Below are 24,021 nucleotides of genomic sequence, written 5' to 3' on the forward strand. Positions count from 1 at the left end.
GGCTGTGCATGATGGGCACAAGTAAAGGCTGTGCATGATGGGCACAAGTAAAGGCTGTGCACGATGGGCACAAGTAAAGGCTGTGCACGATGGGCACAAGTAAAGGTTGTGCATGATGGGCACAAGTAAAGGCTGTGCATGATGGGCACAAGGAAAGGCTGTGCACGATGGGCACAAGTAAAGGCTGTGCATGATGGGCACAAGGAAAGGCTGTGCACGATGGGCACAAGTAAAGGCTGTGCACGATGGGCACAAGTAAAGGCTGTGCACGATGGGCACAAGAAAAGGCTGTGCACGATGGGCACAAGTAAAGGCTGTGCATTATGGGCACAAGTAAAGGTTGTGGATGATGGGCACAAGTAAAGGCTGTGCGTTATGGGCACAAGTAAAGGCTGTGCATGATGGGCACAAGTAAAGGCTGTGCATGATGGGCACAAGTAAAGGCTGTGCATGATGGGCACAAGTAAGGCTGTGCACGATGGGCACAAGTAAAGGCTGTGCACGATGGGCACAAGTAAAGGCTGTGCATGATGGGCACCAGTAAAGGCTGTGCATGATGGGCACAAGTAAAGGCTGTTCATGATGGGCACCAGTAAAGGCTGTGCATGATGGGCACAAGTAAAGGCCGCTGTGGATGATGGGCACAAGTAAAGGCTGTGCACGATGGGCACAAGTAAAGGCTGTGCATGATGGGCACCAGTAAAGGCTGTGCATGATGGGCACAAGTAAAGGCCGCTGTGCATGATGGGCACAAGTAAAGGCCGCTGTGCACGATGGGCACAAGTAAAGGCTGTGCACGATGGGCACAAGTAAAGGCTGTGCATGATGGGCACCAGTAAAGGCTGTGCATGATGGGCACAGTAAAGGCCGCTGTGCATGATGGGCACAAGTAAAGGCTGTGCATGAAGGGCACAAGTAAAGGCTGTGCAAGATGGGCACAAGTAAAGGCTGTGCACGATGGGCACAAATAGGCTAAAGGCTGAACGAGGAAGGTAATTCCAAAGCCAGCAAGTGAACAACTGACGCATTCGTGTGTGTTGCACAATTCATTTTGGGCGAGTGTAAGTGTACGTTGTGTCTGCAAAGGGTTGAAGATTGAGAAGTGTACATTCAAAACTTGTCTCACAGGGTTTGGGAAGAGTTTCTTCTCATCACCATTGAGGTTGTTTTTTTCCACATTGTGAAACAGTCGGTTTGATCTCAACATGTCTGAGTTCTCCAGTCGCTCTTCAGGCTACAAAGCGGGAGTGGTGCTCTTGTTTTTTTCCGCTATTGCTTTTTTCGTGGGCTACACTACTCCATTTTGGTTCTATTATGCTGCATCGTCGGAACACCTAATAAAGAAAGAAAGATCGTCGGATTACAGCAGATCTGAAGGGCTTTGGATGATGTGTGAATCGGGGACACGTTTTAGTGGCTTCTTCCAGACTAGATGTGTTACGTACCCTTTGGATATTGTCCTGCGTAAGTTTTTCTTGTCTGTCTGTCTGTCTCTCTGGCAGTTTTTTGTGTCTGTTTGTATGTCTGTCTCTCTGTGTCTCCCTCTCTTTGTCTGTCTCTGTCTGTCTATCTGTCTCTGTCTGTCTATCTGTCTATCTTTGTCTGTCTGTCTGTTTGTCTCTCTCTGTCTCTCTCTGTCTGTCTGTCTCTCTCTCTCTCTCTCTCTATATATATATATATATATAGCTATTCTGATGGACACGTGGGGGGATTCGGGGGCTGTGATTGGATGGTCTCACACATCCCTTTTCCGATCATCAAAGCATAACGCTACGAAAGTTGGCCATTTTTGCCGATATCCAAACGATATCGGCAATAACAAAGACGCATGGTTCCGGTTTCTTCCACGTGTATAAAGTACACGCATACCTCGCCAGGCTTGTGTCTGTGACTAGTCGACAGACGGTGCCATTTGCTTTGTGTGTGTTTTTGTTGTTGCTTACTGTACATGACATACATTACGTGTAAAATCCAGTTTTTAACTGGCAGCAAACCTTGCAAATTTCCAAAAGCTGCAATCTGAAGCGACCTATCTCTGATTTTTGCAGACGATCTCTCCAATCACCAATGTTTAACACAAAATCAGCAAACTCTCCTGTCACATAGAACGTCCATTGTGTAGTGCAATGTTGAAATGAAGTTACCGGTCTGAAACATTTCGTCGTTTCTTCTGAGACAATCCTTGTTCTCTTATCATCTACAGATTTACCGCAGTCTTCACCACGCGAATTCCCAACAGAAGTCAGACTTTCGAACATACAATCTACGTAGGCAAGCATGATACGTCATAACGTCATATGATTCCTAAGATATTGACGTAATGCTAAGCATCCGGTTATCTTGAGTTTTCTCCGTAATACATGTCCGTGGGTTTTTCAATGTTCGGTTATTTCCGTGGCTTCATGCAGAAAGGGAACCGTCGTCTGCAATCAATGACATGGACCATTCTGGTCCTTGTTGCTGACAAAAACATGATTTTAACACAGAATTTAATGTCAGAATAGCTATATAAACGCTATTGTGTTTTCATCGTAGCAATAGGGTCCGATATTTAGACTCGAACAAGTATAATGCGACTCGTCTTCGACTCGTCGGCATTATACTTGTCTCGTCTAAATATCGGGCCCTATTGCTACGCTGAAAACACAATAGCTGTTAATGTCACACGCTTTCCTTCTTTGCCACTACTAAAGCAAACGTGTGCAATATTGTATGTTACACGCTTTGGAGCATGTGCAAGAACGGATTCAAACTCGAAATCGTCCCTCCAAAATGCACACACGACTTTTATTTCTCCTGCTGTTATCGTTTCTTCTCTTTACAAATTCTTCAACGCTGAGAATATTGAAAACGGCATCCCAGACGACAGTACTGTTTTCATTCGCGAATTTAGCTGTCCTTGGAAAGTGGCTCGCTCAGGAGGCCTGTTAGTCTGAAACTAGAAGGACAGAGTTCTGAACATAGATGACAAAGACCCCGAAAAGAACAAACATTTCGCGGATGCAGACACAGAAAGACGTCATGAAGATTGCGATGCTTCAAAAGATACAGACTGTGACGATGACTGTGACGTCATTCACATATACCGAGACGTCATTTATAGTTGTTCGGTCACTTTCGTCAAAAAGTAGATCTCTCCACAATGGCTGCTCCTGTGTTTAGGTTTATCAAGCGTGAGTACGCAAAACGTGTTTGTTCTCTCCTCTGTTGAAGCTGTGAGACATAATCGCCATTACGAGCTAGTCGTGTGACAGAGAGTTTTCTTGCACACTCGACTGCTGCTGTTTCACTCCGGCTAAAGCCGTCGTGAAACATCTACCGTCTCGTGTGCAAGAAAACTCTCTGTCACACTATATATATATATATATATCACGGAATTGCCGAATTCGCGAAATCGGCAACATTTTTGCCCATTTCGCGTAATCGGCAAAACGCTGCCCATTACGTGAAAATGCGGAAAGGCTTCTAAAATGTGCCCATTTCGCAAAAGCGACAGTCATGCAGTCTTTTACTTTTTGTGTCACCAGAACATTGCATTAACATTGCTTTACCTCCCTACTATGTTTTGTATGGTCTATGTTGGTCTGTGTCGAGCATAACTCCGGAAATGCACGAAAACTATACTTTCTGCAATAACTTGCCATAACTTATCGATTATTGCAATATCTATTCATTCGAGTATCTAGTTGTCTAAATGTGATGATATCCCAGGCATTTGAGAACTTTAAACCTAAAAGTGGCTGCCAATTTCGCAAAATGGGCAAATTTTAGAAGCCTTTACGCGATTTTGGCAAAACGCTGCCGATTTCACGTATTGGGCAGCGTTTTGCCGATTACGCAAAATAGGCAAAAATGTTGCCCATTAATTACGCGGAATCGGCAATTACGTGAATTCGGCACGACATATATATATATATTTAATGTGCGTTTATATTATAATATGCTGGAGACACATGACACATTTTCCAACTGCACATACATATAAATATTTAAGATTAATTTGAAAGAAGTGTTGTAGATTATAACGTTTATGTCCAGCATGGGTCAGACATAAAATGTGTAAACATGTTAAAGGCACAGTGCGCCTCCCGTAAACCATCACAGATACTGTCAGGCTTTTACACACAGTACAAACACCCTTCCATTTGAACGCTCACCAAACGGGAACATCCTAGGTGCCCTACGTAAAGAGCGAGCAATGTTCAAAGAATTAATTTTGCGGATTGTCTCAGTAGACAATCGGACCATGGTGCGTTTTGGCGCTAGACCTAACTTTTAAAATCTAAATAATAAATTGACAGCTTGTTACACAAACATTCTTAAATCATAAAAGAATTATTTTTTCATCAAGACAAGATCAGTACAATTCGAAGTTTTTCTGTATTTTTGTTGACGTTCAGGGCTTTTTTTTAAAAAACACATTATTAATCAATCAATCAATCAATATGAGGCTTATTTCGTGCGTATTCCGTGGGTACAGTTCTAAGCGCAGGGATTTATTTTAATTTTAATTTTAATTTTTTTTATTTTTATTTTTATTTTTTATTATTATATATCTATATGTTTTTGGAATCAGGACATGATAGAAAAAGAGATGGAATCCTTTTTGGACCTATTTCTACAATTTTACTCGTAGTACTGATTAACATTTTTTTGTTAATCGTGATCACATTTTATTTATTTATTTTATTTATTAAGGAGATTTCTATAGCGCATAACTAAAAGCACTATGCGCTAGAGTAACATGTATTATACTTTTAGATTCAGAATTTGATAAAATATACGATGCAATCAATTTTAAATCTGTTTGGAAAAAATTGATTGTAATGACAACTTTAATGAGCAAACTAATCAACTAATTTTTAAACTTCCAAGCTTAAATGCAATCTCATTGTCCGGACTTTGTCGAAGATTGCCTGACGAAAATTTCAATAAATTTGGTTAAACAATTAAAGGCACAGTAAGCCTCCCGTAAACCATCACAGAGCTCCCCGAGCGTCTACACACAGTACAAGCATACTTCCATTTGAACGCTCACCGAACGGGAACATCCTGGCTGGTTTCTGTCGAGCGTGAGAAATTTTCAAAGAATTTATTTTCGTGGACTTGTTCCTCTACAACAATGGCGCCTCGTTTTGGTGTTGGACGGCTGTTATGAATATTCAATACCGGAAATCACGCCCGGACAGTAAGCCTCCCGTAAACCATCACAGATACTGTCAGGCTTTTACACACAGTACAAACACCCTTCCATTTGAACGCTCACCAAACGGGAACCTCGTCTCGATTCCCAGTCAACGTAAAAACCTGACAGAGTTATTTCCGGAATTCGATTATTGCAAATATACAAAAATGATGAGTGAATTCATCAATTATAGACACCTGTCAATAACTCGGACTGTTCCAGCATGGTTCCACGCCGTTAGGGCCCTGGCGTCTATCTCTCTGATTGGTCTGTTCATGGCCTGTGTCTATGCCCTCGTCACCAACTGCTGTCGCTCCATTCCGGGACCAGTGACGAGCATTCTTGAGGCTTTGTCTGTCTTTTCTGGTAAGTCACACATAATCGCTGGTGTATTTGAGGAGGTAGCTAGAAGTGATTGGGTGGGGTTGTGTTCTTTTTGTGTAAAACATCCCTTCACCGTATTTGGCTATGCGGGTTCATACTATTTAGTCAGGGAACAAGAGATAAGGGCAAGGACTTACTTACTTACTGGCCGTTATGCCGGTTGGCATGCAGGGCCGCAACATAGTGCAAGGACAGTTTGTATTATTTAATGTATACGGAATCCATGAGCTATAGTGGATCCACACTTAGTACAATCACCCACTTGTTGAGATGTGAATGATGTCGGCAAAACGACCAAACGGGTGTCATGGCCATTTGAATGGCCAGGTTGTGTTTTCTTGGTCTTTCTCTAATTCTGCTGTTCCGACTTGTCCGTTAGGCGGAAGGTTTTTTTCCAAACTCAACTGCTGCTGTCTCAATCCATTACCCAGTCGTATGATCCTCTATGAACATTCTTACATAATCAATCTGCTAAGACCTAAGAGTTAAGGACTACATGTATTTTTTATTGATCCTGTTTTTTAGGAGTGCTTGGTTTAACAGGCTGCGCGGTGCTCGCTGCAGAGGCGGCGACCAAAGAACATTTCGGCTGGTCCCTCAAACTGTCCGCCATTGGTAGTGGTCTCTGCGTCGTTGCCGCTTTCATCATCGCCGTGTTCAAACCCCTGCCCACCAGCGCTCTTGGGGCCGTGGGTCAAGTCATCACCATGGCAACCATCTCACAAGTTCAAAGTTACACAACGGCCGGAGGTCAGGCTCAAGCCCAGCCCTTCAGAAACCCTCAGTCTTACGGTGGTCCTCAGTCGTACGGAAACCCTCAGCCCTACGGAAACCCCCAGTCGTACGGGAATGCTCAACCGTACGGAAACCCTCAGGCTTACGGGAATGTTTACGGGTATGGGAATCCTGAGCCCTACGGAAATCCCACAACGTACCCTGGTCCCCAGCCGAACAACCAGGCAGACCAGGCGTAATTAAAGGCTGGTTACCCGGGAGAGGCGCCTTAATTTAGTTTAGTTCGCTTGCCTGCTTGTTTGTTTGGCTGGTAGGTAGGTTGGCTGGTTGGTAGTTTGGCTGGTTGGTTGATTTTTGTCTTTATTTCTTTCTTTCTGTTGCTATATCGCAATGCTCCAATGTCTGTGCTCAAGCTTCAGTTTGTCACTGTTTGTTGTTTTTCTTCATTATTTTACATTCCTTGTTGTATTATTTTATTGCATATTTGCATGTTAAGCCTAGTTGTGAGTGGATCGAACGTCATGAGCTCAAAGGTCTGCTAGACATGGTCTCCGTTGAACACGAGGACTGAAGGAAGCTTTGCTTTTTACCGTTTATTCGGGAAAACACGCAGCATTAGTACAGACTGATTCCAATGTCTTGTTTTGCGTTTTTATTATTTCGTTGCTGATAACAGTTATGTACATTGCTTTTGGATTGGTCTTTGTGTGTGTGTGTGTGTGTGTCCAACAAAGTTCGGGCAGAAAACTGTTTTTTTGTGTTCAGGAAAAATACAGTCTAGTGCATTCCTGTAATTGAGAATTCTACAACTGAATGGGTGCATGGACATGCTGACAGAAATAGTGATTTGTACTGCTCGACAGATGAATAAAATTAACGTGAACTTGACTGTCAGTGTGGTTTTGGGGTTATTTTGTTCAACATGTACAATGTGGTTTTCAACTTTGTTCCGCAGAATGTGTAATCTAGTGTTACTGAGCAGTCTTACAGAATAAACACACACTCCTTAAACTTCTTTTAAGAGATTTTATTTCCGACAATCACAATACTTCAAGACTCCTAGTTGAGCTACGAAAACACTGATCTGTTTTTCAAAATCATTCAAAAAACGACTTATAAAAAATAATTGTACAATGTATCAACAAAACCAGTAGAGATGACACTTCAGAGAGAAGATTAAAAGCACACTGACGCACACACAACGATGAAAAATGGCAAAGCTACACATGTACAGCTTACAGTAGTCTTAATCCAGATACATTAAAATGATGAAATGCACAAAAGTTCAAGTTTAAGATACATTGTAAAAGAAAAAAAGGTAAACTGGCTTGCTGTAAGTTTGACAAGTAGAAATATTCATACATAAAATGCAAAATGAGAAAGTTTATTTTCTGATTTGCTTGAGTAGCGTGGGATTTTTTTTAATACACAAAACTGCAGGCGTTTCCCTTGACTAACCTGATTTATGAAAGCTATGAGATTAAAATAAAAATACAGCAAGTAAAAGAAATCAAAATCAATGTATTAATCATAGAAATCAAAATCATAGAAAAAAAGACAGTAGAAAGAAAACCATTTCCACGGGGATGCGCTTCATTAGTTTTTAATTTTGTTCATGCATGATCATTCCCGCCAAAATAATAGGAGAACAACATTTTTCAAACTGTTGGAAGTTTGAAAAATGCATTGGAGCTGATGATGCCAGTGCAAATTACTACAGCACCTGTGACACAAAAAGTTTCCCAAGACTTTCGGTAGAAGCAAAAACTTCACTAATTAGCACCTGCTCTGGGTAATTTGTGTTTTATTCTTCTTGGTGTGCTTATGTCTTTCGTTTAGAATTGGTCAGGCTTCGGATTGTATGGTCCCCATTCTTCAGTTGAAGAAAGTTTGAACTTCTTTTTTGCATATCTAGACATGTGATGATACTCTCAACAACAACAAAAAGTTCCGATAGACTATTGGAGGGTAGAACAGAACACAAACAAGGTACAGAAATGAGCTTGTATGAATTTGTGTTAAGAAAGTAATTTGCTGCCAAGTACGAAATATTGAACATTCTGTGGACAAAAAAAAGGAGTGTTCTTACAAATAAGATCTTGACAAAAAGCTTTCGGAAAACCTTAACGTCTAAAAGAGAAACACTGAGCGAGCACGTTTTTGCAGGGATTATTTTAAGACACATTCAAACATCTCAAATATGATCTAAAAATAACCTGTAGCAGAATGATCCGGTTACACTGCTACCCTCATAAACAATGTGAATTTCATTCTTTTTCTTTATTATCTAAGGACTGTAAAATAATGCGAGTTATCTTTTTCTTCCTTTTTGCTTTCAATGTTCACCTTTTCTATTTGTTCATTATTTTAGACTTGTATTTTAAACGTCAATGTTCTGGGTTATATTCTTTCACAGCTGTGCTTTTGTGTGTGCTTTTTTTAAACACAATATGACAAAGGCAAACTTGCAAGGCACATGACTTCTGTGACTGGGTTTTTTCACGGTTTTCAATTGTAATTCTCTCTTGACCTCATCTGCAATTAAACTTAATAATCGGCAAGGTATTTAAACTAGTTTCACACGTCCTCTTTTTATCCTGCATATTTGCTGAAGCAGTGGCCACACTCAATTGTGTTACTTTTTCACGGCCTCAAAACCTGAGTATAATTTCAAAACAGTCTTAGTCTAGGCTCTGCAAGAGAAAGCAGGAACGTACAGCAAGCAAGCAGTTTGTGGGTCGGCAATTTACCAGCCGCACTATCTAGAACACCAAGAAAACCAGCAACGTTATTTCCATCTGTGCACAACATTCTATTTACAAGCAACAATCAGAAAACTGAAACTGCAATACAGTGGTACCTGTGATGGAAGGACACCCTTGGGACGAGCCAAACGTATCCCTACCTTGCTAGGTATAGCTTTTCGTGACAGATCACGCAACATACAGAGGATCAGCAAAAAGGTGTGCTTTATCAGGAGATCATTCTCTCATTGGAGGGGCCTACATCGCAGGTATCACTGTATCATAATCACCATTATTCACATAACAAGGTTTTATAAACAGACTTGTTTTTAAACACCAGAGAACGCAACTTGCTTTCTGCTGCCCTTAAGCTGGTCCAACCCAAAAGCAGAACAGGCTAGGATGGACAAAACTTGATGGATCACAGGAAACAAGTCTGAAGCTTAGTTTAAGTAATTATCAAAAATTGTCTTTAGGTATATAATAACCAATCCTTGTTCTTACAGAAACCTTATGCTAACTTGTCAAACCATCTCTATATAAATACAGTGATTGAATTATATTTTTCAGGAAGGAACTGGTCAGATGAGATATAAACGTTTTTAATTTGACAGTTTGCAGATTTCATTTCCGAGATTACTTTGACATTTTTCCAGGAAAATCGTGAATATTTAATGTAAACTGAATCCCTGCTCAACACCCGAGTACTGAAAAGAGTGATCAACAGACACTGCCTTCTCACGAAAAGCTTTAAAACCAAAAGAGGCAAACACTATCTGGTGGAATTTCAGTGCAAGTGTTATTTTATCTCCAACCTTGAAAAACAATCAGTCTGTTTTAAATTATCCATCAAAGTCATGCCATCTCTAGGCGGTCCGCTTTTGCTTAACACAAAACAACTTCTGCTTCGATAATCAATAACAAGTTCACGACTTTCTCTCCTTCTTGTAGATATAGTTACAGTCAGTTTCAAGTCATGCAGAACCACGTAAACCCAATCAGTGAATTAATTCTTTCAGCATTGTAACTGACAAGTATAAGACTGCTTTTACCTTGATGATATCAGCTATTGTTGTATGTGAAATACAGGTAATACAGTCTTTTAATCTATGCTATTTGGTGAATATCAGTCACTGATATTAATGCTTACTTCAATCAATTTCCTGAATGATAATTTTACTTGTGATGTTTGTACAAACACCAACACAAGTTTGCCCTAGTAACTCAGAACTTATTCATTTGCAAACATTACTAAATGAAGTCACGTCTGCTGTTTCACCCACTTTGGGCCTGCAAAGTAGTATTTACTTTTTTTATATTTTTTTATATTGTTTGTATTTACATAACAAATTCAAATTCAAACTTTAAATTAATTTCTTTAATACTGCCAGTGATTCCCAACGCCTTTTTCTCCGCCCTATCAGAAGTCTATTCACATAAACTTTGCCATTCGAAAATACTTTTAATTTAACAAGACAACTCACATTTAGCCACAGCTAGTTAACACCAATACAGCACTGAGACATACTGACATGATATAAAAGTTTGCAAAGACTATGATCTGTCATTTATTTTTTTCTCTGTGTCCTGTTTCAATATTTGTTTGAACTGTAATTCTACTTAAAATTCTTACTACGTATATAAACTATGCAACTACAGGATTTTACTTGGTAAGCTGGGGTTTAGTTGGTGTAGGCTTGTAAGAGTTTTCCTCCACGTAATTTTTGTGTGACCACAGAAACCAAAGAATACAATTGCATGACTCTTTTTTTTCTTTCTTATATGTTTTGTGGTTGTTGTTTTAGTTAATGTTTCTTTTTAATGTTCTATGTATTTTTATTTTTAGTTAATTAATGCCCTGTATGTTTATTTTCAAGTAGCTCGGCACAGAGACGGGGTGTGAGCGGAAAACGGTACAATTGACATGAATTACAGAAAGCTTCAATGAGGCTGAAGAGAGCCAATAAGGAAGAGATTTAATGCATAATTACTTCAATGACTGACTGTTGATTTACACACAAGTGACAAAATCTAAACCCCCAAACATCAGGCTACGGCAGGCTGCAAGGACATTAAGGTCAACACAGAAAACGTGACACTTTAATAATTGTTCAATTTGCAACCAACAACAGTATAAGCATCCACTTATGAAAAAGCAAATGGCACATGATTTAATAACAATGATGATGCGATTCACTCTCTCTCTCTCTCTTTTGCTCTTCCTCTCTCTCTCTCTTTTTCTCTCTCGCTCTTCCTCATTTTTTCCAAGCTTACAGGCAAAAAAATAAAGAGTGAAAATCAACCAGGAATTTCTCTCATGATTGTGACATGAGGTGATTGATGCATTAATGACATCTTCTGCTAGTTCGAGTCAAAATTGTCAGGAGTCCACTAATTTAATGAGTGAGTGAATATAAGTTGTTGAGGATTCACACCCTGTGTTGACAAAAAAACAAAAAACAAAACAGCAAATATCTTCCAAGAGAGAAGAGCATATTAATTAAATCAAAAATGGCAATTTCACATTACAGACTGTGAGCTCAGTGGCATATGTATTTCTCCGTTAAAACTGAAGGTAGCTAGCTAATGCTTTAACTGCCATCTACTTTTATTAAATGTGACACACACTCATGTACTACGTCACTACATTGAAGCACATATTCACATACTGTGTGACGGTAGATAGTTAAACATCAGACATGCAGTTTAAACATTAAGCTGAAAACAAAGAATTCACAAATAATAATTCACATTTTGTCTGCTTTTCTAGTACTTTCTCTTGTCTTTTTTTGTTGTCTCCTTTTCTCTTTGGACATCTTTTTTTTTTTTTTTTTTTTTTTTTTTTTTAATAAGAAAAACGTTTATTCCTCTTGCTGAGGGTGACTGCTTTCAAAACACTGACTGTGCATTCTAGTTCTATGACTGACTAGCTATAACTCTGTTATAAGCATCTATTTTTTTTCTGTTTTTGTTTTTTAAAGATTAAGGTTATATATCAATCCTTTGCATAATCACTTAAATCTCTTCAATAACTCTGCTTGCTCCCAGATTGCTTATTGGAGGGAATTGAGATCCTCCACATTTGTTGGGTTTCTTTTTTCATTTTGTTAAAAAAAAGAAGTTTATTTATTTGCTGCTTTTTTGTTGTTTTAATTTCGCATACACCTGTTATAATAATTACTTCTGTGTTAATTCTCCACATTAGCTGGGAGACCACAGACTGTACAGACCAGTCTCTGTATCAGTTTTCCGGACGCAAACCAACTAAACTAGGACCCAGCTAGTTTAAGACAAAAATATATACGCACATTTACCAACTTTGAAAGCATTTAAATGTGACCACTACAGCGGGTGAATCACATAAAATACACCAAAATATGAAGCAGGGAAACTGTAAGTTGATATATACAGGTGTATAAGTTATTGACCTGAACAATTAAAAATAACAACAGAGATTACTGACATAAGTGACTTTACATTCATGTTGTAATTAATAGTACACTTACACTAATTAAGAAAAAGAAGAAAATCTTTCAAAATACATCCAGTTAAGATGCATACACTATAAGAAAAGCTCAAGCTTTAGACACAGAAATTGAGCAGCACACATTCATGATTAAACGTATGTAAATTTTAATCAAAAGAGAAAATTTTGAATGAGAGACCAGACCTGAAAAGACAGACTGCAGGATTATTTGTATGAAAGCGATACTAAAGGTTACGGTATATGTAGTATTTGCGAACACTCCAGATAAATGTTGCAGTCTGAACAGTAAAAGCATTTCAACATAAATTATCTTAATACCAACATACCTGAAGATGAGTTTAAATAGTTGTCATACAGGTTCAATTAAAAGAAAGGCCAGGCATTTTCATTGAGCATTGTGAAATTGATGACTGACTATACAACATGGCTAAAAACGCTTCAAAATGTGGACATTTACACTACATGTGTAAAGATAATCCAGTGTTAATGGTTATTAATCAAGACAACTGTAAATTAAACTGAACATAAAGCACATCAAGTATAAATTTGCCTCATTGATGACACAATTTTATCTTAGGTAAAATGATAAAGAATCAGGCTGTAGCCTTGAGATATTTAATTGTTAAAAATAAAAGCAGACGTTGCAACTACATAATCGCTACATGTACATATCTGCATGTGTATCGATACTTTTAATCTTTTTTTCTCTTTTTTTTTTGTATACAAATCTTGAATAAAAGTTGTTATTTTGGGAGTTTTTTTGTGGAACGTTGTATTTTTTGTCCCGTTTCTTCTTTAGTTATCCTAATATTCTTCCCCAAAATGCAGTTTTTTGTGTGTGTTTTTCCTCCATAAAACACCATAATTCATGTTTGCAGTAACTGTTGTTGCTAAAACTAAAGTGAGATGAAAATTAGTAACGTTTTTTCAATTTATAACAAAACTCTCCACTTAAGTTTTATATCCGGTTTGCTGCAAGAATAACACTTTACATTGACCAGTATGAATATCATTATCTCTAAGACAAGGCTCTTGTCAGATATCCAAGCTCAAACTGTATGGCTCTGAAACTTAGACTGACTTAACAGGCCATTTTCTGATAATCACAATACTGATGATGATCGATGCATGATTGCCTACAAATATTTACACACTTTTTACATTTCTTTACAAAAGATGCGAGTAAAATAGTCATGTCTTCTTTGTGCAGATTACTCCTCTGTGTGTGTGTGTGTGTACAATAATAACAGTAAAAACAAACAAAAACAAACAAAGAAAAACAAAGAAAATGCACACTCAGTAGTCAAACAAAGAACGATTCACAGTGAGACCAATGACTGAATCAAACGATTGCGTAAACGTGAACAAATGGTACGAATCTCATGGTATAAACAAAATTGTCCTGCTAGCGCAAAGAGATTAATAGATTATTAGAATACACACATCTGAAATGTATCAAAGTAAAAATTCATTCAACTGTTCCAGGAGGAAATGAACTGAAAGGCTGTGCTTCCTTTAAGATTTGTCCTTTTTTCGATAAGGTTTTATGAGTCCTTGGAAACTCCATGAATAAAACCACTTTTTTATGAGACTTTTGAGGTGTTCATTTCATAATAGGCCACACTCTTAATTAAGTCATGGCTGCCACATGTTTCTACCTTGTTTATAGATTTGGTGGTTTGATTTAATTACAATACTTTAAAAAATATGACACTGATAATCATGAATCGTGATTTCTAATTAACACAAATCAGTGTTGTTTTCGTTAGAGATGAAAAGTTTATAGATTTGGTGGTATCAGTTACAATACTTTGTAAAATATGACACTGATAATCATGGATCGTCATTTCTAATAAACACAAATCAGTGTTGTTTTCATTAGAGATGAAAAGTCAGAATGAACGAATCTTCCGTGTTTGACAGAAATGTAAGATAGTGAATGCTGAAACGTATTGCACTTGTTTCAAGGAAGAATTAGTTGTGTTTCCTCATTATCACTGAGTTTATGATATAACAGTGTCTCCTCAGCTTGAGTGATAGTAATTATTATCAAGGCAGCCACCAACATACAACTTGTAATAAAAAAATGTCACCTTTAAACAAAAAATAAATAAACCAATCTTCTGTGATACTCTAGAGGCTTTGAAATGTAAACAGCTACATCTGGTTTGCATGTGCTAGTTAAATTCAGTCCACAGAATTGAACTTTAAAAGCCCTGCAAACCCAGAGGTTGTGACAAGGCCTTGCTACGTTGAATGGGTGGCAGGCCAGTTGGTTCCATCGGACGGAGCTGAAAGGTCAGCTTGGATGGGTCACATGGTGTCCTTCACCTTGGTGGTTTAACCTTGACCATATTATATCATGGCGGCTTTTTTTCCTTCTTTGACGCTTCTCTGATAGGTTGAACTGACTTTGTTTTCACTTTTGCTGTGCGGTAAAAGGGTAGAGTGCTGTAACTTTTTTTTTCACACTCTTTTGTTTTTATTTTTGTGTATGCTGTTGTAGACTGGTTGGATGGAGGGATTTTGGACTGAAGATGAACTTTTATTTATTTTTTTTAACAATGTTCATGAAAACATCTACCTCACACTTTGATGAGTTTCTTTGTGACAAGGTAATTTGTATTCATGATCTCTTCACAATCTCTGCAAAACAGAACTTTAATTGCCATTAAAGTACATCTGTAAATTCATCAAGTGTTCTTTTAGCGTTGACCTCTTCATAGTGCTTTAAGTAGAAACATTCTCATCAGCAAAATATGATTTTTATTTTAATTTTATTTTGTTTTGTTCTTTTTGAGCTATAACCACTTTTAAAAACTTTTTTTTTTCATCCTAGAATCTAACATTTTAAAGCAACAGATAAAGTTCCTAGCTGTTACCTCCAGCATTTAGCTGGTTGATAGTGACACTATAGAAGCTGCCATGACGATTGTTGGTTATGAAGGATTCGAACCCCGCGGCCCAGCTTATCTTTCCCTGTGCTGACGATGTCCGCTAGCCATAAGAACACTGAACTGTCCACCCATTGGCTGCCTGGCTGCTGCGCGGTCTGCAGATTGGTTGACAGGACCGCTACATGTTGGTGTCCAGAACTGAGTGTTTGGAGTTGCGTAACTCTTCCGTCTCGTACGCGTTGAGCGTGGCAAAGCGGTTATCGCGCAGGTGGGTGATGTTTGCGCTGACACAGATCAGGAAATGCACCTGTAAATATGAAGGTGGTTGTAAGTCAGAAAATGGTCAAAATACACTGAATTCTTACTGTAGTATTAGGAGTAGGATACTTCAATCGACCGGAGCTCTGATACACTCACTCAGCCAGGCTCCTGTGACACACATACACACACACACACACACACACACCACACCACACCACACCACACACACACTATATTGACCCCTTTACTGTCCGAAGAATTTAGTTACAAAAATTCAATAACAAATCTTAACACACAAAGTAAAATAATTACAACTAAAGTGAGAAAATGGTCTCCAGGGGAGGCAATCATCTTGCTGCAATTCAAAGGGCAATTTACAGCGGTTGTTTCCCTTGTCAGAGTTTTGATTTTTTTGTATGAAAGCAAAAAACGTAACAGATATGATTTTTGTTCAGGTCAAGCGGTTGAAGATACAATGACACCAATCAATGGTTTTGTCTGGAAATATACAATGTACTTACCAAACTGACCACCACCAAAAAGGCAGACAAAAGGGTGACGATATAACAGATCAAAACGTCCTTGGCCTGTCAACAGAAAAAAATCATTGATGTTAAAAACCATTGTGAGGCTCTTAATGAAATGAGGCAAAGAGGCCTATTCTACAATCTGAGGATGAAAGTCCTTGTTCATTTTAATGCTAGTCTTCTTCGATCATGGGTTAAAACTCCCATGGTTTTTACAAGATCGTTTTTACCCCGCCATTTAGGCAGCCATATGCTGCTTTTGGGGGATGCATGCTTGGTATGTTCGTGTTTCAATAACCCACAGAACTCTGACATGGATAACAGGATCTTTTCTGTGCGCACTTGGTCTTGGTATATGCTTGTGAAGAAATACTGGTTTTCAAAAGTGCTATGATCATAATCTTTGCTCTCAATCTGATGGTTATCCGCAACCGTCTAAACACCACCCCCCTAGCCCTCGGGCAGACACACACACACTAACACACACACACACACACACACTAACACACACACACACATACAAACACACACACACACACACGCACACACACACACACACACACACATGCAAAAACACACACACACGCAAACACACACACGCAAACACACACACAAACACACACACAAACACACACACACACAAGCGAGCACGCGGACTCGCACCACCGCAACCGATCTGCACACACACCCCTTCCACCCCACCCTCCAGTTTACCCCATTCCTCCTTGCATGGATGAAATAAACTAGAAATGCAAAATACAATTTTCAAATGGGTGGCATGATATTGTTTTTGTCATGGTAAAGTCACTAGACTGTCCAAAGCTGAGCTCAGATTTACAGAAATTCGCTGTCCGACCTCGAACATGAACCCTTCCATTTATAGTGTGAAACCAACCCACAGTTGTGAAATATTCATAGGATTCCTTTTCCCTTTTAGTTCCAGCGCCATGGCTGCACCAGGGGCGGGGTTTTATATATCAGAGAGCTTTGCCACAAAATCGATAACACTGGTCCTGCCAAAGTGGTACTTATTATGGCTTGTTACCGCACTTATAATGCGGAAAAACCAAAACACGACCCCCCCCCCCCCCCCTTGTCGGAAATGTCCCAGTAATGGTCTTATGCTGTCAAAAGCTAAACATTTCACAAGAGCCTGAATAATTTAATAAGTGAGTTTTTAAGTATGATTTCATTATACAATTATTTATTCATTCGCTCGGCTTCCTGACGAGTGGGCGAAAACTGATTCTATCAAGATAAGTTTTGTGTGAATATTTGTTTGCCTGTTCACTTAAAAGACCGGGCGGGGATGTAGCTCAGTCGGTAGCGCGCTGGATTTGTATCCAGTTGGCCGCTGTCAGCGTGAGTTCGTCCCCACGTTCGGCGAGAGATTTATTTCTCAGAGTCAACTTTGTGTGCAGACTCTCCTCGGTGTCCGAACACCCCCGTGTGTACACGCAAGCACAAGACCAAGTGCGCACGAAAAAGATCCTGTAATCCATGTCAGAGTTCGGTGGGTTATAGAAAGACGAAAATACCCAGCATGCTTCCTCCGAAAGCGGCGTATGGCTGCCTAAATGGCGGGGTAAAAACGGTCATACACGTAAAAGCCGTGGGAGTTTAAGCCCATGAACGAACAAACAAAAAAACAACTTAAAAGACCGTTGGGTCGAAATATCTGTGAATGTATTGTTTTGTCAATAACAAACGTTCCAACAACCTACCTTTCTTGTTTTTTGAGTCTATATAAGTGTTACACTGTTTGTTAGCTATTCCGCTCCATTCCTCTCTCCTCCTCTCTGTATACCCATGTTGGTTTTATGTTTTGACAAGGGTATTACTACGTACACTTTCCGTTTCTTTAAATCTCAAATCTAATAATATTCATTTTAGCCCCTAACCTATTTATCTACTTCTACCCTGCTTCCATGCTATCAGGCCTCAGTTTCCCTTGTATTCATTTATCCCCCCCCCCTCCCCTGAACCCCATTGTATCACCCCTTCCCCAAAAAGCCATCTTTAAACACATAATCATAAACTCTCTCCCTCCCACTCATTGTCTCACTCTTTCTCCCTCCCTCCCCCTCTCTCTATCTCTCTCCCCCCTCTCTCTATCTCCCTCCCCCTCTCTCTATCTCCCTCCCCCTCTCTCTATCTCCCTACCACCCCTCTCTCTATCTCCCTCCCCCCTCTCTCTATCTCCCTACCCCCCCTCTCTCTATCTCCCTCCCCCTCTCTCTATCTCCCTACCCCCCCTCTCTCTATCTCCCTCCCCCTCTCTCTATCTCCCTACCCCCCTCTCTCTATCTGCCTCCCCCTCTCTCTCTATCTCCCTCCCCCTCTCTCTATCTCCCTCCCCCCTCTCTCTATCTGCCTCCCCCTCTCTCTCTATCTCCCTCCCCCTCTCTCTATCTCCCTCCCCCCTCTCTCTATCTGCCTCCCTCTCTCTCTATCTCCCTCCCCCTCTCTCTATCTCCCTCCCCCCTCTCTCTATCTGCCTCCCCCTCTCTCTCTATCTCCCTCCCCCTCTCTCTATCTCCCTCCCCCCTCTCTCTATCTGCCTCCCCCTCTCTCTCTATCTCCCTCCCCCCTCTCTCTTTTCCACCTCTCTCTCTTCTTTTAATTCATCCCTAATCATTCTCTCGTTCATCAATACCCTCTATACTTCAATCACTCCAACTTAGCAGCACTTATAGCTGCCGAAGTATTCACCACTAAGCTCTCTCTCTTTTCTCTCTCTCTCTCTCTCTCTCTCTCTCTCTCTGTCCCTGTCTCTCGGTGCAATGGGTGGTCTCTCTGTCTCTGTCCCTGTCTCTCTCTCTCTCTCTCTCTCTCTCTCTCTCTCTCTCTCTCTCTCTCTCTCTCTCTCTCTCTCTCTCTCTCTCTCTCTCTCTCACACTCTCATCCATCCTCATTCTCTCCTTCAGCTCCTAAACCTGATCAGAATGCTTCAACCCCTCGAACCTAGCAGCACTTCGGTGCCTAAGTCTTCAACACTGATCGCTCTGGTGAAACTCCACTCAATGATCAGCTCAGGGGAGATAAATCAGTCAGTGTGCGAGGAGAAGTAACCGGCCCTGGTGAGGGCAAAAGAAAGTATTGATCAAGGTGCCCTTCTGCGTTCGTTCCTGTTGCCGTGATCATAGTTACTGGGGCTGGAGGGATATTTATTACAAAGCTATGTATGGGTCGATTCCGCATCAATTATACTGCCGCTATCTGCATTTTGTTGCTGTATTCCATCATAAACTTTCATAACTTCCACTTTATCAAACATACATATTGGCAGAACTAATTTCAACACAAATTTACATCTTTAACAATGCACAGAGGAAGTGATTAGCAGACACGTGACTTTTGACTGCTGACTATAAAGGAACATAATTTCAATCATTTCTGATGATTACTATCACCATGATCATCCGTCGTCGTCGTCGTCATCATCATAAACATCGTCGTCATCATCATCATCATCATCATCATCATCATCATCATCATCATCGTCGTCATCGTCATCGTCGTCGTTCTCGTCATTATCACCACCACCACTACCACGCCGTATACTACAACAGCAACAACGATCACAAGCCAATTTCCTCGGGGGTCATTAATCTTGGATTTGTGATCGGTTTTGAACGAGGTTTGTTCTTCGCTGACATAAAGTCTCGTACAATTGATTTGTGAATCTCGGGCAAACATTAATTCGAAGAAAATGGACACAAAGTGAGAATTGATTTGTGACCCTAGTCTAAAACTGGTGTCGGGGGGAAGCAACAGAGAATATTAACCGAGAAGAGGTTGAAGCAGAACAACAAGAAGTAGTAGTCAGTGTGGGGATCGAAGAGTTGTGAAAAAGCACACCGTACGCACGCACGCAGCTGTATTCCCAAAACAATCAGTTCCGTATGGTTCTCTTTAGTGCATTTATGCAGCAAACACCACAATCTTATAATTCTTCTGCAATTTCAATTTCATGACAGGGCCAGACAATAATATCATATTGACAATCAATCCGAGTTGTACGATTCCCCAAAGCCTTTCAACAACTGGGCCGAGAAGTCTACTTCATGAAGCTCGCTACACGAAGCTTTTGCACTGAATCTTTTAGTAAAAAGTCTTCGCGAAGTCGACTTTGGGCTCCATTATGGACGGCCTTAAAGCCTCAAAGTCCTTAACTTGGCAAAGTGGACTACGCGAAGCTGGCCGCACGAAGCTTGAGCACTAGGTTTCTAGTATAAAAGACTTTGTAAAGTCTTCGCGAAGTCGACTTCGGCTTCCATTCAGGACCGCCTTTACCTCCACTGCAACTAGGACCACAATCTTGACATCTTGACAAGAAATTGATGTCTTCCCTTTGCAGCCTAAGCCTCCGCTCCTCTCGCCATTCATCTAAAATTCCCCTCTGCTAGCTCCTCTGTCTCCATGTTCATGGAATCTGTGTGACAAAATAGGGCACAGAATGCGCGCCGCCTTAGTGTCACACGTGACATCCAGCCCTTTACCTTAACACCTATTACCAGTACGATGTGGAACATCCTGTAGCACGTTCTGAGAAACAAAGGGAAGTAATGCGTTCTAAAAATAGACTGGACCACTCAATAATAAGTGAGAGAACCACTCCTCTCCAATTTGCTGTTGTTGTCCGTATGTAAAGCCCTTACCTCCATTTGTTTCTTAGATTGTTTTCACAAGCGCTCTGCCTGACTCAACTATGGTCAACTGAACAAAAAGTTTTTTGTTTTTTTCCCCATTTATTTACATAATCACACACATTTTCAAAAAAATACCTGAACAGAATTTCATCCTGTTATGAATGTAGAATCATACAACCTTTTAACAGTTTTAAAATGGTTGGTTATTGAACGCTTGACTTGTGTCAATGCCTTAACGCCCCCCCCCCCCCCTCCTTTCCCCAACACCCCGTGTCCAATCTCAACCCCTATACAAGGAAAACGAAGAGCCCAGGGCGTGATTTTCTACCCAGACTTAAATTTTAAAAAGGGGGGGGGGGAGGGGGGGATCTGACCTAAAGGATACATGCTATCTTTATGTGATACACAGACAAGTGTACAAACACACCAAATGGAATGTCCGCACCATTGAGCCACCCCATTACTCAGGGCCTGTAGCAGCCAATGGCCGTGAAGATTGAATCAGGTTGTGTGAATTATGCCCTCGTCCTCTGCCCCTAGGGACTGGTGATGTTCCCTCCTAGCTCTTGTCTCCCTTAGCAAGGACATCCCCCCCCCTCCCTTCCACTCTTCGTGGATGCTCCCACTGAGTTATATTCACAGTGTATACATCATTAGTTGCTCGTCACTCTCCCCCCCCCCCCCCAATCTCCCCAACCACCCTCCCATCACCCACGATCCTCGAATTATTCACAGGTAACATACGTCTTGGCGAGTAACATCCAGCCGTGATGATATCTTCTGCCATTGTCTGCTTCCCAATCCTCTCCCCCCCCCCCTCCCCCGTGCGCTATAGCACCTGTCCTCGTCTTGTTCCCTTCTCCCGTCCAATGTTTCCCAACTTAGAAATATTTAGAGGTAACATAACAACTTAAGTGTAAAGGGGAAGATTTCCCTCTGCAGTATTTTTTTAAAATCATGCCTCGTTGTGAAACAATCCAGAAACTGTCAAATAGATCTTCTGTTTCTAAGAGCACATTTATAAGTTCATCTTGTTGTGCCCCTTTATTACATCACACACTTTCTTTCTTTCTTTATTTGGTGTTTAACGTCGTTTTCAACCATTCAAGGTTATATCGCGACGGACATCACACACTCCATGGCTATGTAATTATGTATCTGAATAAAATACTGTTTAAACCATATAGATCTTCTTCTTCTTTCGACTCAATGCAAGCAAGCTTCGTACCTCATACATCGTCAGGACAAACAAACACTTTGTGTTCGTGGCTCATGGGCCGAAATTGTGGCTTCCTCGCTTACCTCCCTTTCCTCCCTTCCATCACCACTGGCCTGATTTAATTCTGAGCTCGTGTTCGATCCTAACGCTGGGGTCATACCCTCCCTGCTTTCCCCTCAATGTATTTGCCTTCCTCCAACGTTCTTGGATGACAAGACTAAACACACACAATTCCAACTACACAGACAGACAGACAGACAGTCGCACGCACGCGCACACACACACACACACACACACACACACACACACACACACACACACACACACACACACAGACAGACAGTCGCACGCACACACACACACAGACAGACAGTCGCACGCACACACACACACACACACACACACACACACACAGTCGCACGCACGCACGCACACACACACACACACACACACACACACACACACACACACACACACAGACAGCCGCACGCACACACACACACACACACACACACACAGACAGTCGCACGCACGCACACACACACACACACACACACACACACACACACACACACACACACACACACACTCATGACCATTCCAAATAGTTTAGGTAAACCTTTCCTTTCTTTCTTTCGTTTTCTATTTTTTTTAAATTTGTTGCTGTTGCTTTGTCGACTAACCACGCACTCTCCTCACCCCCCCCCCTTCTTTTACCATATTTCTATGGTCCAGACACCTTCCTAGGGGGTGTCAGACGACCTTTACACAGAAACAAAACGGTAATACAAGATGCGGGCAAGAAATGGGGTGGGGGTGGCGGATCGGCAATACGATCGAAAACTGGGGGATTTTTTAAGAAGAAAAAATTGTCCGTGTTGGAAATTTTAAACAAACTCGGAAATCACATTCACTCCCCTATTGCGGCGAAGATAGCCCGAAAGCTCGGCGATCCTATTTATCAGAAAAAAATAGATTATTAGAGCTTATACATGTCTGGCTGAAAAATGTGGACACAAACGAAGACAGCATGGAAAAGGCAAAATGTGGGCCTGCTGAGAGAGAGAGAGAGAGAGAGAGAGAGAGAGAGAGAGAGAGAGAGAGAGAGAGAGAGAGACAGAGACAGAGACAGAGACAGAGAGACTGAGAGAGAGACAAAGAGAGACACAGAGACAGAGAGACAGAGAGAGAGAGAGAGAGAGAGAGAGAGAGAGAGAGAGAGAGAGAGAGAGAGAGAGAGAGAGAGAGAGAGATCTGAATGTGGGTGTGTGTATGATCACGCTAGCGGATGCACGCGTGCATACTTACGTCTTCTTGAAACCTTTCCAGCTCTGCCCCGCATAATTCCCTCTTTGGGAAACCTGCACATGACAGACAAAAAGACATGTTAAACGAGAAAAGAATTGTCAAAATATATGAACATTCAAGACTAATATCAGAAAGACACGTTGAATAAATTAGCACCTGAGACATGCCAGACGACCAAAACAACGCCTTTGATCTGTATAAGATTTTTATCATAAGATCTAGATAAGATCATGCACGTAGATGAAAAAAACATCTAACTTCAAAAAGAACCACAACAACCCCTGTCAGACGGATAAACGACGAGGGGGGGGGGGGGGGGGGGGATTTGTTGTTTGGCCGGGTTTGGATGATACTCGAGAAAATACTAAATAAACATAAATGTCAGCTTTCAGCAACGGCCAACCGGTGTCATGCAGTTGTCGGAATTTGCTATGAAAGCCGAGTAGTATTCGCGCAGTGTTCGCGCAGAACCTTGCACAAGTCGATCTGCATCAATAACGCCGTCGTATTCTTCTCTTATTTCGCCGCTACATATAGATCCCCTCTCTCTTTCTGTCTGTCTGTCTGTCTGTCTGTCTCTCTCTCTCTCTGTTTATCTCTCTCTCTGTTTCTCTCTCTCTCT

General features: G+C 40.8%; 2 protein-coding genes across 3 annotated transcripts in view; one reads left to right on the forward strand and one right to left on the reverse strand.

The window, feature by feature from the left end:
- Window positions 1-604: 604 nt before the first annotated feature.
- LOC138968332 (uncharacterized) lies at window positions 605-7,192 on the forward strand. 2 transcript variants are annotated; one of them, XM_070340891.1, is made up of 3 exons: window positions 605-1,464; window positions 5,408-5,551; window positions 6,113-7,192. In XM_070340891.1, exons 1-3 carry the CDS (start codon window positions 1,206-1,208, stop codon window positions 6,541-6,543), a joined length of 834 nt encoding a protein of 277 aa, XP_070196992.1. In that variant the 5' UTR covers window positions 605-1,205; the 3' UTR covers window positions 6,544-7,192. The 2 variants fall into 2 exon arrangements, with proteins under 2 accessions (XP_070196992.1, XP_070196990.1); XM_070340889.1 differs by having other exon boundaries at window positions 615-1,464; window positions 6,095-7,192.
- A 123-nt stretch (window positions 7,193-7,315) lies between these two features.
- LOC138968331 (neuronal membrane glycoprotein M6-a-like) overlaps window positions 7,316-24,021 on the reverse strand; it is a gene marked incomplete in the record, with an annotated part of 111,290 nt that continues 94,584 nt past the window's right edge. The window contains 3 exon segments of the mRNA XM_070340888.1: window positions 7,316-15,739; window positions 16,215-16,280; window positions 23,400-23,452. Of these exon segments, the coding sequence (XP_070196989.1) occupies window positions 15,611-15,739; window positions 16,215-16,280; window positions 23,400-23,452 (248 nt within the window).

This window comes from Littorina saxatilis, linkage group LG6 (assembly GCF_037325665.1).
Source record: "Littorina saxatilis isolate snail1 linkage group LG6, US_GU_Lsax_2.0, whole genome shotgun sequence".
Classification (NCBI taxonomy): domain Eukaryota; kingdom Metazoa; phylum Mollusca; class Gastropoda; order Littorinimorpha; family Littorinidae; genus Littorina; species Littorina saxatilis.

Excerpts from the sequence above, each read along its gene's own strand:
- LOC138968332 (XM_070340889.1), top strand. The coding sequence starts at position 1,206 with ATGTCTGAGTTCTCCAGTCGCTCTTCAGGCTACAAAGCGGGAGTGGTG. Across the intron at positions 1,465-5,407 it reads CCCTTTGGATATTGTCCTGC|CATGGTTCCACGCCGTTAGG; the intron begins GTAAGTTTTTCT and ends GGACTGTTCCAG. Across the intron at positions 5,552-6,094 it reads GGCTTTGTCTGTCTTTTCTG|GAGTGCTTGGTTTAACAGGC; the intron begins GTAAGTCACACA and ends CCTGTTTTTTAG.